At 41.3% G+C, this 16098-nt stretch overlaps 1 protein-coding gene across 2 annotated transcripts; it reads right to left on the bottom strand.

Moving 5' to 3' along the window:
• Positions 1-1142: 1142 nt before the first annotated feature.
• Positions 1143-8369, bottom strand: LOC112240302 (gastrula zinc finger protein XlCGF17.1). 2 transcript variants are annotated; one of them, XM_042317671.1, is made up of 2 exons: positions 7851-8369; positions 1143-2088 (listed from the first exon to the last, which is right to left on the bottom strand). In XM_042317671.1, exons 1-2 carry the CDS (start codon positions 8083-8085, stop codon positions 1304-1306), a joined length of 1020 nt encoding a protein of 339 aa, XP_042173605.1. In that variant the 5' UTR covers positions 8086-8369; the 3' UTR covers positions 1143-1303. The 2 variants fall into 2 exon arrangements, with proteins under 2 accessions (XP_042173605.1, XP_024264382.1); XM_024408614.2 differs by having other exon boundaries at positions 1263-2091; positions 7851-8368.
• Between the last annotated feature and the right edge of the window lie 7729 nt (positions 8370-16098).

Below are 16098 nucleotides of genomic sequence, written 5' to 3'. Positions count from 1 at the left end.
AAGCTAGCTAGCCTTTAAAAGCCACCGAGCTTTGAGCTAAGGCTAGCTAGCCTTTAAAAGCCACTGAGCTTTGAGCTAAAGCTAGCTAGCCTTTAAAAGCCACCGAGCTTTGAGCTAAAGCTAGCTAGCCTTTAAAAGCCACCGAGCTTTGAGCTAAGGCTAGCTAGCCTTTAAAAGCCACCGAGCTTTGAGCTAAAGCTAGCTAGCCTTTAACAGCCACCGAGCTTTGAGCTAAAGCTAGCAAGAAGAAGAAGAAAAAACAAGAACCATGACTTTTGTCAGTTGAAAGATAATGCTGGGCTTATCTGTGATGTTGTACAAAACCATTTGAGTCAATAATTCATTTTGTGGTCTTTCATTGATAAACTGACTCGCAAAGTCATTTGACTAAGTTTCTGATAAGGGCTGGGTTTAGTTCATTTGTAACCATCTACAAACATACTCCAAGTGTGAGCTTATTACTTCCTGTTTATGACCTGTTGCTACAGTGGTTTACTTCTGTCTGCAATGCTGGAAGGGTTGATGGTGAAACAGGGTAAGAAAATAATAAATATATATATATATATATTATATATATATACACATATATATATATATATATATATATATTTGATCTGAGTTCATCGCTTGATTAGCAAAGCTACTCTGACTGCCACCAAAAAGTGCTGCGAACTTGCTCTCATGTCGGGGGTTGTTGTTGGACGGCCCACGTGTCCCAGAGCCTATAGGCTGTGCCAGAGACCGGGGGAACATGAGATGTGCTCACTCAATTCCTCCATATTTATAAAAGGAGACATACGTTGCTGTTCAGAAGTTGGAACTAGAGGTACATTTCCACTGTAGAACCGCAATGACAAACATTTAGTGACAATTGCCTTCCTTTGTGGCACTAATTGTTTTCTTGGTCTGTTATCTTTACAGGACCATATTATTCCCTTAAAGCCTGTAAGACACATATTGAAAGCAAATGTAAACAATAGAGCAAATGGTAAATGGCACTTGAGAGTGCTCGATTAATGACACACAACACACAGAGCCGGAGTTGAAAAATGACCATGTAATCACAGAGAGCATACACATTCAAACTGACATATTGGTAGTCTACAATCAAACCAATGTTTTTCATAGTCAATGTCTTGAGATTTAAAAAATACAAACTACACTTTCATCAAATGGCATAAACAGTATATAAACGGTTCATTCTGAACATCACTGAACTACATACACTTCATATTCATATTTTTTTAATGTTGAAAAAAATATTTTTTTTACCAGGCAAGTTAATTAAGAAAAAAAATCTTATTTACAATGATGACTTCTCTCCTGTGTTTAAAGGCATCTCTACTGTGTGTAAAGGCTTCACAACTGTGTGTGTTCTGTTATGTGATTTCAGGTAATCTAACCGGGTAAAATTCTTTCCGCACAGGGAGCAGTGGTAAGGCTTCTCTCCGGTGTGTATTCTCTTGTGTTTTTTGAGACAACTTGATTGAGAAAAACTCTTTCCACAAACGGAGCATTGATAAGGCTTCTCCCCCGTGTGCGTTCTTGTGTGGGATTTCAGGTGGGTTGACTGGGTAAAACTCTTTCCGCACAGGGAGCAGAGGAAAAGCTTCTCTCCAGGTTTTTCTCCTGTATGTATTTTTTCATGCTCTTTCAGGTACTTTGCTAAGGAAAATCTTTTTCCACACTGGGAGCAATGGTAGGGCTTTTCTTCTGTGTGCGTCTTCTCATGCTGTTTTAGGATCCCTAACTTGGTAAATCGCTTTTCACACTGAGAGCAGTGGAAAGGTTTTTCTCCCGTGTGTACTATTTTATGTTCTTTCAGATGTGCTAACCGGGTAAAAGCCTTTTCACACTGAGAGCATTGGTAAGGCTTCTCACCTGTGTGTATTATTTGATGTTGTTTTAGATTCTGTAACCAGGTAAAACACTGTCCACACTGGGAGCATTTGTGAGGCTTCTCTCCTGTATGTATCCTCTCATGTTTCTTTAGGTCCCCTAACTGGTTAAAGCTCTTTCCACAGTAGGAACAGTGATGTCGTCTTGCTGGTTCGGAAGTCTCCGGTTCCTCTGCTGAGTCTGGTCTCTCTGCTGTCAAAGACAAAGTGTTTATTTAAAGTGGAACTGAAAGCATTTTAACTAACTTGCAGATATGAAACAAACAAGACAATCAGAAATCAGTCAAAATTATAAAATTCCCAGTTTATGCTACGAAACCAACTTTATAAGAGGTTTTTAAAAATAGGTTATATTTGACTCAACATCCCATGACGAACACTAAGGCATTGTTGGCAGAATAGATGGATACAGTTCAATGCATGAATAATATAATTCACCAATACATTTCTTAGTAGTCCAAAAAAATATTGCTCTCAGGTTGTAAATTACAGCTGGCCTGGTACATTGTTTACTGCCTCCATTCAGGATGCACTGTATCAGTTTCAATGACTCAAGATTTTGGACAAAAACAGACGAATGTAACTAAGGCTGGGAATGTCAATACAATCAGACTAGCAAGGGCAATGATAACGAGGCAGTCATAATGTGGCTAATAGGCTAGCGTTTCTATTTAGGTAGCAAGCTAAAAAACATGGAGCTTAACACTAGCTAGCTGACAGGAGGATGTGATGTCATTGGAGGAGTGGGTGAGTGACTGACTTTTCCCCCTCGTATTGTTTTTTGGTGGCTACACAGCTAGAGATGCAGGTGTCATTTGGTTAGCTAGCTAAGAACGACTGTTATCCAGTTAGCATATATCTCTTGGGTTTGCAAATTCACTATGGCTATCTACTCCAATTTCAGAGCACTCTCGTCTGACTGTACCAGAGCGCAGGATAACTGATGAATTTACAAACACGAAACACCTGTTGAATGAATATACACTGCTCAAAAAAATAAAGGGAACACTAAAATAACACATCCTAGATCTGAATGAATTAAATATTCTTATTAAATACTTTTTTCTTTACATAGTTGAATGTGCTGACAACAAAAAATCACAAAAATTATCAATGGAAATCTAATTTATCAACCCATGGAGGTCTGGATTTGGAGTCACACTCAAAATTAACGTGGAAAACCACACTACAGGCTGATCTAACTTTGATGTAATGTCCTTAAAACAAGTCAAAATGAGGCTCAGTAGTGTGTGTGGCCTCCACGTGCCTGTATGACCTCCCTACAACGCCTGGGCATGCTCCTGATGAGGTGGCGGATGGTCTCCTGAGGGATCTCCTCCCAGACCTGGACTAAAGCATCCGCCAACTCCTGGACAGTCTGTGGTGCAACGTGGCGTTGGTGGATGGAGCGAGACATGATGTCCCAGATGTGCTCAATTGGATTCAGGTCTGGGGAACGGGCAGGCCAGTCCATAGCATCAATGCCTTCCTCTTGCAGGAACTGCTGACACACTCCAGCCACATGAGGTCTAGCATTGTCTTGCATTAGGAGGAACCCAGGGCCAACCGCACCAGCATATGGTCTCGCAAGGGTTCTGAGGATCTCATCTCGGTACCTAATGGCAGTCAGGCTACCTCTGGCGAGCACGGAGGGCTGTGCGGCCCCCCAAAGAAATGCCACCCCACACCATGACTGACCAACCGCCAAACCGGTCATGCTGGAGGATGTTGCAGGCAGCAGAACGTTCTCCACGGCGTCTCCAGACTGTCACGTGTGCTCAGTGTGAACCTGCTTTCATCTGTGAAGAGCACAGGGCACCAGTGGCGAATTTGCCAATCTTGGTGTTCTCTGGCAAATGCCAAACATCCTGCACGGTGTTGGGCTGTAAGCACAACCCTCACATGTGGACGTCGGGCCCTCATACCACCCTCATGGAGTCTGTTTCTGACCGTTTGGCAGACACACGCACATTTGTGGCTTGCTGGAGGTCATTTTGCAGGGCTCTGGCAGGACCGCTACCTCCTTGCACAAAGGCGGAGGTAGCGGTCCTGCTGCTGGGTTGTTGCCCTCCTACGGCCTCCTCCACATCTCCTGATGTACTGGCCTGTCTCCTGGTAGCGCCTCCATGCTCTGGACACTACGCTGACAGACACAGCAAACCTTCTTGCCACAGCTCACATTGATGTCCCATCCTGGATGAGCTGCACTACCTGAGCCACTTGTGTGGGTTGTAGACTCCGTCTCATGCTACCACTAGAGTGAAAGCACCGCCAGCATTCAAAAGTGACCAAAACATCAGCCAGGAAGCATAGGAACTGAGAAGTGGTCTGTGGTTATCACCTGCAGAACCACTCCTTTATTGGGGGTGTCTTGCTAATTGCCTATAATTTCCACTTGTCTATTCCATTTGCACAACAGCATGTGAAATGTATTGTCAATCAGTGTTGCTTCCTAAGTTGACAGTTTGATTTCACAGAAGTGTGATTGACTTGGAGTTACATTGTGTTGTTTAAGTGTTCCCTTTATTTTTTTGAGCAGTGTATATATTTTTTGTAATTAATTAATTGAACCTTTATTTAACTAGGAAAGTCAGTTAAGAACACATTTCATTTACAGTGGCGGCCTACCAAACCCTGACGACGCTGAGCCAATTGTGTGCCGCCTTATGGGACTCCCAATCAATGCCCGATGCGATACAGCCTGGATTCGAACCAGGGACTGTAGTGACTCCTCTAGCACTGAGATGCAGTGCCTTAGACTGCTGTGTCCATGTGTGTTAACTATTTAACTGTACTAGAATGATTAAAAGTCCGCTAAAATTTTAAATATCGGTTTTCGTATTTTTGGGCAAGGAAAATATTGAATATCGGTCAAAAATGTAATATCGAGGCCTCCCGGGTGGCCTAGGGCACTGCATCGCAGCGCTAGCTATGCCACCAGAGACTGAGTTCGCGCCCAGGATATCGCAGCCGGCCGCGACCGGGAGGTCCGTGGGGCGATGCACAATTGGCCTAGCGTCGTCCAGGTTAGGCCGGTAGGGATATCCTTGTCTCATCGCGCACCAGCGATTCCTGTGGCGGGCTGGTCGCAGTGCACGCTAACCAAGGTCGCCAGGTGCACGGTGTTTCCTCCGACACATTGGTGCGGCTGGCAGTGCGGCTTGGTCGGATTGTGTTTGGGAGGACGCATGGCTTTCGACCTTCGTCTCTCCCCCGCCCGGACGGAAGTTGTAGCGATAAGACAAGATAGTAATTACTAACAATTGGATACCACGAAATTGGGAGAAAAGGGGTAAAATGTAAAAATAATAATAATAAAATAAGTCATATCGGTGCTTCACTACTACAATTGTCACTCTAAACTGGAAGCGACTGACAAATCGAGGCAAAAGTAAAAAATCTCTGGATTAGCTAATAGATTTAGCTAAATTGGGGCGGCAGCGTAGCCTAGCGGTTAGAGCGTTGGACTAGTAACCGGAAGGTTGCGAGTTCAAACCCCCGAGCTGACAAGGTACAAATCTGTCGTTCTGCCCCTGAACAGGCAGTTAACCCACTGTTCCCAGGCCGTCATTGTAAATAAGAATGTGTTCTTAACTGACTTGCCTGATTAAATAAAGGTTAAAAAAAAAAAAAAAATTTAAATAATTTTTTTTTGTAATGAATAAACTACCTAAATGTCTTTAAAATTGACAATTCTATGACACAATAGATGTCAGCTAGAGACGACCCTTACAAAAAAAAGATTGCAGTTTTGGAAGTGTTACACTGTAAAACTACTGCAGCAAAAAAAAAAAAAGTGTTTTTGATGCAGTGTTTGTGTCAAACTACCTGCCCTCCAGGACACCTACAGCACCCGATGTCACAGGAAGGCCATAAAGATCATCAAGGACAACAACCACCCGATGTCACAGGAAGGCCATAAAGATCATCAAGCACAACAACCACCCGATGTCACAGGAAGGCCATAAAGATCACCAAGCACAACAACCACCCGATGTCACAGGAAGGCCATAAAGATCATCAAGCACAACAACCACCCGATGTCACAGGAAGGCCATAAAGATCACCAAGCACAACAACCACCCGATGTCACAGGAAGGCCATAAAGATCACCAAGAACAACAACCACCAATGTCACAGGAAGGCCATAAAGATCATCAAGCACAACAACCACCCGATGTCACAGGAAGGCAAAAAAGATCAAGCACAACAACCACCTGAGCCACCGCCTGTTGTCCTCGCTACCATCCAGAAGGCGAGGTCAGTACAGGTGCATCAAAGCTGGGACCGAGAGACTGAAAAACAGCTTCTATCTCAAGGCCATCAGACTGTTAAACGGCCATCACTAGCACAGAGAGGCTGCTGCCTATCTACAGACTTGAAATCATTGGCCACTGTAATATATGGAACACTTGTCACTTTAATAATGTTTACATATCTTGCATTACTCATCTCATATGTATATACTGTATTCTATACTGTCTATTGCATCTTAGCTCTGACATCGCTCATCCATATATTTATATATTCTTAGTCCAATATTCCTTTACTTAGATGTGTGTGTATTAGGCATTTGTTGTGGAATTGTTAGATTACTTGTTAGATATTGCTACACTGTCAGAACTAGAAGCACAAGCATTTTGCTACACTTGCAATAACATCTGCTAACCATGTGTATGTGACCAGTAACATCTGCTAACCATGTGACCAGTAACATCTGCTAACCATGTGACCAGTAACATCTGCTAACCATGTGACCAGTAACATCTGCTAACCATGTGACCAGTAACATCTGCTAACCATGTGACCAGTAACATCTGCTAACCATGTGACCAGTAACATCTGCTAACCATGTGACCAGTAACATCTGCTAACCATGTGTATGTGACCAGTAACATCTGCTAACCATGTGTATGTGACCAGTAACATCTGCTAACCATGTGTATGTGACCAGTAACATCTGCTAACCATGTGTATGTGACCAGTAACATCTGCTAACCATGTGTATGTGACCAGTAACATCTGCTAACCATGTGTATGTGACCAATAACATCTGCTAACCATGTGTATGTGACCAATAACATCTGCTAACCATGTGTATGTGACCAATAACATCTGCTAACCATGTGTATGTGACCAATAACATCTGCTAACCATGTGTATGTGACCAATAACATCTGCTAACCATGTGTATGTGACCAATAACATCTGCTAACCATGTGTATGTGACCAATAGATGTTTTTATCGTAAGTGGACGTGCAGGATCTTGCAGGGATTTCTAGTCGCATAATAGTTGCATAATGTCGATTAGCATTTTCGAATTTGAGAGTAAAATAAAGATGAATATATTGAATAAAAGTCACCTTGTCCGAGATGACAGTTTAATGTCATCAAAACGTCACGCCAGGGTAAGGCTACACAATAGATGGCCCTTATTTTAAGCATTTCTAATATTCCCTATGGGAAAAATGTATGGCGGAAAAACTAATAGAAGCATTTCCCTGCTTGACCGCTAGGTTTTATGGGTATTATGACACCTCCACTGTGGGGCCCGATACCTATCGTGGACATTGCCATTGGATGCACTGAGTCGCCTTAGTAGATATGCCATGTAAGAAAACGGAAGGGTGTGTTGTAATTCACACGTCAGTTAGGCTGATAGCTTGCTTAAAAAAAGTTGTAAACAAACACTGTATAGTTTTAGAACCTGCTTAAACTATTATTTTTATCATTTGGATGGTCAGTCCTTGTATTCATAGCTATTTCATGGAATTTGACAGTTGTTACATATCGGTGTCTCCAGCACCCAACCTTTAGCTGTTCACCAAAACGAGTGTCATGGCGGCCATTTTGTTGTTGTTTGAATCACGGATTGCCACTTCGAAAAACCACATCAGTTCAACAATTGGCAGTTTGTGCTCCTGTTTTTAAGATGGTATAACGTTACTCACTTGTGTTAATCAGATCTCCAGTCTCATACTCTTCTTCCTCGTCCTCCTCTTTCGTTGTGACAGTAATCTCTTCCTGATCCTCAGCTTTCACTCTGGAAGCTTCTTCATCGCCTTTCACCGTGACATCCTTCTCTTCCTCCTCTTCTTTCACGACAATATTAAGCCACATACCCTGTTTCTCGGTCCAGCAGACGTCCTCTTCTTTTGCAGGGAGAGAGTAGTTTAGTGAGTTCATGGTCCGGAATGTTATTAAGAAAGCCAACTTAGATAGTTAGCATAAGCTACTAGCCTAAAGCTAATTTAACCAGTTAGCAACCCGACAACGTAAATATGAAGCTGGGATGGGTAACTAGTAGATACGACAGACGTGTGTTTAAAGCACAGTGATTAATATACACCGAAAACGTCTAAATAGCTCAAATATTTTCGTCTTTGTTGGATAGCAAGCTATCTAAGTGACTGATTAGCTGTCGTTGTCGAAGAGGTGTCCCGTCCACTACATTATACGTCACGTCACACTCCGGCAGCATCACTTGTAAAAACTCATATCGCCATCTGCTGACTGGAGTAGGTAACACAGTTTACGTAAATATTTATTTCATTTTCAGGAAATACGTTTATTTTTCATTTATTTCATTTGCGTTTACACATGCAGCCCAATTCTGCATTTTTTTCCACTAATCAAAATACGCATCTTCTCCTACATGGTGTAATCATGTAGATGTACAGTACAGGTCAGACACACCTACTCATTCAAGGGGTTTTCTTTATTTTTACTATTTTCTACATTGTAGAATAATAGTGAAGATATCAAAGCTATGAAATAACACATATGGAAACATGTATTAACCAAAAAAGTGTGAAACAAATCAAAATATATTTTATATTTGAGATTCTTAAAAGTAGCCACCCTTTGCCTTGATTATAGCTTTGCACACTCTTCACATTCTCTCAACCAGCTTCATGAGGAATGCTTTTCCAAGAGTCTTGAAGGAGTTCCCACATATGCTGAGCACTTGTTGGCTGCTCTTCTTTCACTCTACAGTCCAACTCATCCCAAACCATCTCAATTGGGTGGAGGTCAGGGGATTGTGTATGCCAGGTAATCTGATGCAGCATTCCAACACTCTCCTTCTTGGTCAAATAGCCCTTACACAGCCTGAAGGTGTGTTTGGCGTCATTGTCCTGTTGAAAAACAAATGATAGTCCCACTAAGCTCAAACCAGATGGGATGGCATACCGCTGCAGACTGCTGAGTTAGCAATGCTGGTTAACTGTGCCTTGAATTCTAAATAAATCACTGACAGTGTCACCTGCAAAGCACGACCACACCATCACACCTCCTCCATGCTTCACGGTGGGACCCACACATGCGGAGGTAATCCATTCACCTACTATGCATCTCACAAAGACATGGCTGTCTCAAATTTGGACTCATCAGACCAAAGGACAGATTTCCACTGTTCCAATACCAATTGCTTGTGTTTCTTCACCCAAGCAAGTCTCTTCTTCTTATTGGTGTCCTTTAGTAGTGGTTTCCTTGCAGCAATATGACCATGCAGGCCTGATTCACGCAGTCTCCTCTGAACAGTTAATGTTGAGATGTGTCTGTTACTTGAACTCTGTGAAGCATTTATTTCTGTTGCAATTTCTGAGGCTGGTAACTCTAATGAATTTATACTCTGCAGCAGAGGTAGCTCTGGGTCCTTTTCTGTGGCTGTCCTCATGAAAGCCAGTTTCATCATAGCGCTTGATGGCTTTTGCGACTGCACCTGAAGAAACTTTCAATGTTCTTGACATTTTCCGGATTGACTGACCTTCATGTCTTAAAGTAATGATGGACTGTCGTTTCTCTTTGCTTATTTGAGCTGTTCTTGCCATAATATGGACTTGGTATTTTACCAAATAGGGCTATCTTCTGTATACCACACCAACCTTGTCACAACACAGCTGATTTGCTCAAATGCATTAAGACAGAAAGAAATTCCACAAATTAACTTTTACCAAGGCACACCTGTTAATTGAAATGCATTCCAGGTGACTACCTCATGAAGCTGGTTGAGAGAATGCGAAGAGTGTGCAAAGCTGTAATCAAGGCAAAGGGTGGCTACTTGGAAGAATCTCAAATATAAAATATATTTTGATTTGTTTTTTTTTTGGTTACTACATGTTTCCATATGTGTTATTTCCTAGTTTTGATTTCTTCACTATTGTTCTACAATGAAAATATACAATGAAAATACATCATGTAGATGTATATAATGAACAGACTATCTATACTGTCCTACATGTAACAATACATCATGTAGATGTATATAATGAACAGACTAGGTCTATACTGCTCCTACATGGTGTAACAATACATGATGCATATAATGAACAGACTAGGTCTATACTGCTCCTACATGGTGTAACAATACATCATGTAGATGTATATATAATGAGCGTCCACTAGTGGTGTTCCACATACTATTCAGACAATAATGTATTGGATTAATCAAATCTTTTTACAAATTCGCACAGGTTTTCGCTGACATAGTGGAATAATACTGATAGGAATATTCATGAGGTCGTAAATATTTTTAATAATACTGCAAGGAATATTCATGATGTAGTGAATGTTTTTAATAATGCTGATAGGAATATTCATGAGGTAGTGTTGTTTAATTTTAATAAAAGTGACCCGAGTCCAATTAGTCATGGTGTTATTACTTAGACAGGGCATTCAGAATGCATTCAGACCCTTTAACTTTTCCACATTTTGTTACGCTACAGCCTTGTTCTAAATTGAATAAAAATGATCTGTTTAATAAAATGAGAAAACAAATATCACAAGCAGCCAGATCTGTAACAATGTTCCCTTAAAAACACGACTTCCATACGGAAATATCACAAGCAGCCAGATCTGTAACAATGTTCCCTTAAAAACACGACTTCCATACGGAAATATCACAAGCAGCCAGATCTGTAACAATGTTCCCTTAAAAACACGACTTCCATACGGAAATATCACAAGCAGCCAGATCTGTAACAATGTTCCCTTAAAAACACGACTTCCATACGGAAATATCACAAGCAGCCAGATCTGTAACAATGTTCCCTTAAAAACACGACTTCCATACGGAAATATCACAAGCAGCCAGATCTGTAACAATGTTCCCTTAAAAACACGACTTCCATACGGAAATATCACAAGCAGCCAGGTCTGTAACAATGTTCCCTTAAAAACACGACTTCCATACGGAAATATCACAAGCAGCCAGGTCTGTAACAATGCTCCCTAGAAACACGACTTCCATACGGAAATATCACAAGCAGCCAGATCTGTAACAATGTTCCCTTAAAAACACGACTTCCATACGGAAATATCACAAGCAGCCAGGTCTGTAACAATGTTCCCTTAAAAACACGACTTCCATACGGAAGTGACTTTTCCGTAAGAGAGCATTTTTGCTATCCCTAAACCTTTTCCTCACCTTTAACCTAATTCTCGTAAACCTGCAACATTAATTATCCTAACCTCCTGCATAAGTTCTCCAATCCTGGGGCCTCATTTATAAAACGGACTTACGGTCAATTTGGATCTTAAGTCTGACTTACGCAGAAAACCACGTATAAGTAGTTGTTTATAAAACTTTACTTTGACGTGAAAATTATCTTATCTCTGCGCAAAGTCTAGACTTAAACGTACATGATTTTCCTGCTGGTTATGTAGGGGTATTGCAGTTTGGGACGCATATGCATCCAAGCCTGTGGTGAACGTTGCATTAGCTTTATGAACAATTTGTGAGGAATTATCAATTAAAGGTGAGAAGAATTCATTGCCAGACGCCATGTTCAATAAATAATGTGTTAAATTAGAAAAAAAAGTAACCATTTCTGTTCTTGCGTTATTGGAAGACATTGAAAACCGAGTTTTCAGAGACCGGAATGACTTTTTTGCGCATGATGATCCATTGTTTATCGCTATCGTGTACCAATAAATGTTCTGTTACTGTTCTGTTCTGTTACTTACTGTGATCCAGTCGTGGGGGGTTTCATGCACAGACTTCACCGTTTCCGTGCACAATCAAGTCCCCAAGTGGAAGAAACCTATTGATTTGGTGACCACTTGACCTCTTCTAGCGCCACCATCAGGTAGAGATATTTAAAGCTTTGGGTCGATTGGGTTCTGGAGGTGTGTGGTTACAGCTATTGCGCAGGGTTGGCGTGGCCTGTGGTGGTGGGGGTCCAATGTGATATCTTTTCATGGGGCCCAAAATCCCTGGCGGCGCCCCTGAGTCCACCTAATAATACGTGTTTCCTGTCTTCAATATCTTCTACCATCGCTGTGATCTCGTCTTACAAAAAAGTTTGCTTTTCTCTTTTGGTCCTTTTTGGGCTATTCCTGACTAAACCACAATTTGTACTAGCATTCTATACAGGGAAATCGCTGATTTGTAAGGCACGTTCAGGTGCCACCAATTCTAAGTTAATTTGAGATTTATAGATCACAGGTGTGTTAAGTTACAAATGGGCTTCTTAGAACCTGCATAAGCAAGGTTTTCTTATGCTCAGTATCTTTTATGAATCGAACATACGCACAGCATCGGGAAATGATAGGGGCAGCAGGGTACCCTAGTGGTTAGAGCGTTGGACTAGTAACCGAAAGGTTGCAAGTTCGAATCCCCGAGCTGAGAAGGTACAAATCTGTCGTTCTGCCCCTGAACAGGCAGTTAACCCACTGTTCCTAGGCCATCATTGAAAATAAAGGTTAAAAAAATAATAATAATAATCTTACGACTAAGTTCATGTATAAATCTAAGATTTTTATTAAAATATAAATGAGGCCCCTGCTATGAAAAAGTGACTTCCAGTCGTAGCTGTATGGTGTTTTTATGGAGTCCAGTAACAGTACATAGATGTATATAATGAACATCCACGAACACAGTTAAAACAAATAATGGCTAACACTGTCACAAAAATTCATTTCATTTTCAGATAATATGTTGCATTAATGAACATTATTTTAGTTCTCTGACATGGTGGAATAATACTGATGTCAACATTCACATGGTGGTCAATGTTTTTCATGTCAACATCTTATCACTGTTATCCCGAACAACGTCATTACGTTTGTCCTTTAACTTGGAAGACTAGTACTCAAATTAACTCAATGATACAATTCAAGAGGTTTCAAGGTTAGAATTAAGAAATGCACCTTCTACTAATCTACAGCGCCTTCTGAGAGTATTCAGACACCTAGACCTAAGAAATGCACCTTCTACTAATCTACAGCGCCTTCGGAGAGTATTCAGACACCTAGACCTAAGAAATGCACCTTCTACTAATCTACAGCGCCTTCGGAGAGTATTCAGACACCTAGACCTAAGAAATGCACATTCTACTAATCTACAGCGCCTTCGGAGAGTATTCAGACACCTAGACCTAAGAAATGCACCTTCTACTAATCTACAGCGCCTTCTGAGAGTATTCAGACACCTAGACCTAAGAAATGCACCTTCTACTAATCTACAGCGCCGTCGGAGAGTATTCAGACACCTAGACCTAAGAAATGCACCTTCTACTAATCTACAGCGCCTTCTGAGAGTATTCAGACACCTAGACCTAAGAAATGCACATTCTACTAATCTACAGCGCCTTTTGAGACTATTCAGACACCTAGACCTAAGAAATGCACATTCTACTAATCTACAGCGGCTTCTGGAGAGTATTCAGACACCTAGACCTAAGAAATGCACATTCTACTAATCTACAGCGCCATCGGAGAGTATTCAGACACCTAGACCTAAGAAATGCACCTTCTACTAATCTACAGCGCCATCGGAGAGTATTCAGACACCTAGACCTAAGAAATGCACCTTCTACTAATCTACAGCGCCTTCTGAGAGTATTCAGACACCTAGACCTAAGAAATGCACATTCTACTAATCTACAGCGCCTTCGGAGAGTATTCAGACACCTAGACCTAAGAAATGCACCTTCTAAATCTACAGCGCCTTCTAGAGTATTCAGACACCTAATAAGAAATGCACCTTCTACAATCTGTTACGCCTTCGGAGAGTATTCAGACACCTAGACCTAAGAAATGCACCTTCTACTAATCTACAGCGCCTTCGGAGAGTATTCAGACACCAAGACCTTTTCCAAGTTTTGTTACATTTACAGCCCTATTCTAACATTTATTTTTAAAAAAATTACAATCTACACACAATATCCCATAATGACAAAGCAAAAAATATTTAGATTATTTTTTTTGCTAATTTATAAAATAAAAAAACTGAAATATCCCATTTCCATAAGTATTCAGACCCTTTACTCAGTACTTTTGTTGAAGCAGTGTTTACAGCCTCGAGTCTTCTTGGGTAGGACGCTACAAGCTTGGGTAGGACGCTACAAGCCTGGGTAGGACGCTACAAGCTTGGGTAGGACGCTACAAGCTTGGGTAGGACGCTTCTTACAAGCTTGGGTAGGACGCTGCAAGCTTGGGTAGGACGCTACAAGCTTGTCAAGACCTAGGAAGAAACCTAGAGAGGAACCAGGCTGAGGGGTGCCAGTCCTCTTCTGGCTGTGCCGGGTGGAGATTATAACAGAACATGGCCAAGATGTTCAAATGTTCATAGATGACCAGCAGGGTCAAATAATAGTGGTTGTCGAGGTGCAACAGGTCAGCACCTCAGGAGTAAATGTCAGTTGCCTTTTCATAGCCGATCATTCAGACTATCTCTACCACTCCCTTCTGCTGAAAATCATCCCTACAGCATGATGCTGCCAACACCATACTTCACCGTAAGCATGGTGCCAGGTTTCCTCCAAATGTGATGCTTTGCATTCAGGCCAAAGAGTTCAATCTTGGTTTCATCAGACCAGAGAAACTTGTTTCTCATGGTCTGAGAGTCTTTAGGCAATCTCCACGAGGGATTTAATGTGCCTTTTACGGAGGAGTGGCTTACGTCTGGCCACTCTACCATAATAGTCTGATTGGTGGAGTGCTGCAGAGATGGTTGTCCTTCTAGAAGTTTCTCGCATCTCCACAGAGGAACTATAGAGCTCTGTCAGCGTGACCATCAGGTTCTTGGTCACCTCCCTGACCAAGGCCCTTCTCCCCCGATTTCTCAACTTGGCCGGGCAGCCAGCTCTAGGAAGAGTCTTGGTGGTTACAAACTTCTTCCATTGAAGAATGATGGAGGCCACTGTGTTCTTGGGGACCTTCAATGATGTAGATATGTTTTTGGTACCTTTCCCCAGATCTGTGCCTCGACACAATACTGTCTCAGCTCTCTACGGACAATTCCCTTTTGGTACTCGACCCCATGGCTTTGTTTTTACTCTGACATGCATTGTCAACTGTGGGACCTTACAGAGACTGGTGTGTGCCTTTCCAAATCATGTCCAATCAATAGAATCTACCACAGGTGGACTCCAATCATGTTCTAGAAACATCTCAAGAATGATCAATGGAAACAGGATGCATCTGAGCTCAATTTCAAGTCTCATAGCAAATGGTCTGAATACTTATGTAAAAAAGGTATTTGTTTTTTTATTTTTAATAAAATGACTACAAATTCCAAAAACCTGTTTTTGCTTTGTCATTATGAGGTATTGTGTGTTGACTTCTGAAGGCTGTAACTTAACAAAATGTCAAATGGTCTGAATACTTTTCAAAGGCACTGTAATTTAATCATTTACATTTTGCAATATCCAAATTACGTATCCAACCAAATTCAATTAGCAACATCCCAAAAATATATCCAATCAAATTTCTTTAGTAATATCCAAACCATATCAAATTCGAGAGGTTTCAAGGTTAGAATCAAGAAATGCACATTCTATTCATCTATTTTGAAAGACCAATATCCAACACTAGACTTGTATTCAATCAATCAAAATGCACATACAAAAATATATATTCTGATTTTAGATGTGATCATGACTTGAGAAGAATAAACAAAAACAAAAGGTAGGCCTATTTTAGAGGAAGCTTTCATACATACAATATGATTTGATGTTGCATAAACCAAAGCACAATTTATTAGTCAAAAATATCAGAACAATATCAGAAAAGTCAGAACCACAGCCTCGCTATTCTCTCATGTGATTTCAGGTCCTCTGACCGGGAAAATGTCTTTCCACAATGAGAACATTGGAGAGGCTTCTATCCTGTGTGTGTCCCTTCATGCCTTTTCATGTTCGCTAACTGGGTAAAACTCTTTCCACATTGGGAGCATTGGAAAGGCTTATCTCCTGT

This window comes from Oncorhynchus tshawytscha, unplaced genomic scaffold (assembly GCF_018296145.1).
Source record: "Oncorhynchus tshawytscha isolate Ot180627B unplaced genomic scaffold, Otsh_v2.0 Un_contig_3872_pilon_pilon, whole genome shotgun sequence".
NCBI classification, from domain to species: Eukaryota; Metazoa; Chordata; class Actinopteri; order Salmoniformes; family Salmonidae; genus Oncorhynchus; species Oncorhynchus tshawytscha.
Note: the sequence above shows the minus strand (reverse complement) of the source record. Positions and strands in the feature narration are given on the sequence as shown.

Excerpts from the sequence above, each read along its gene's own strand:
- LOC112240302 (XM_024408614.2), bottom strand. The coding sequence starts at position 8,085 with ATGAACTCACTAAACTACTCTCTCCCTGCAAAAGAAGAGGACGTCTGC. Across the intron at positions 2,092-7,850 it reads TGGAGATCTGATTAACACAA|CAGAGAGACCAGACTCAGCA; the intron begins GTGAGTAACGTT and ends TGTCTTTGACAG.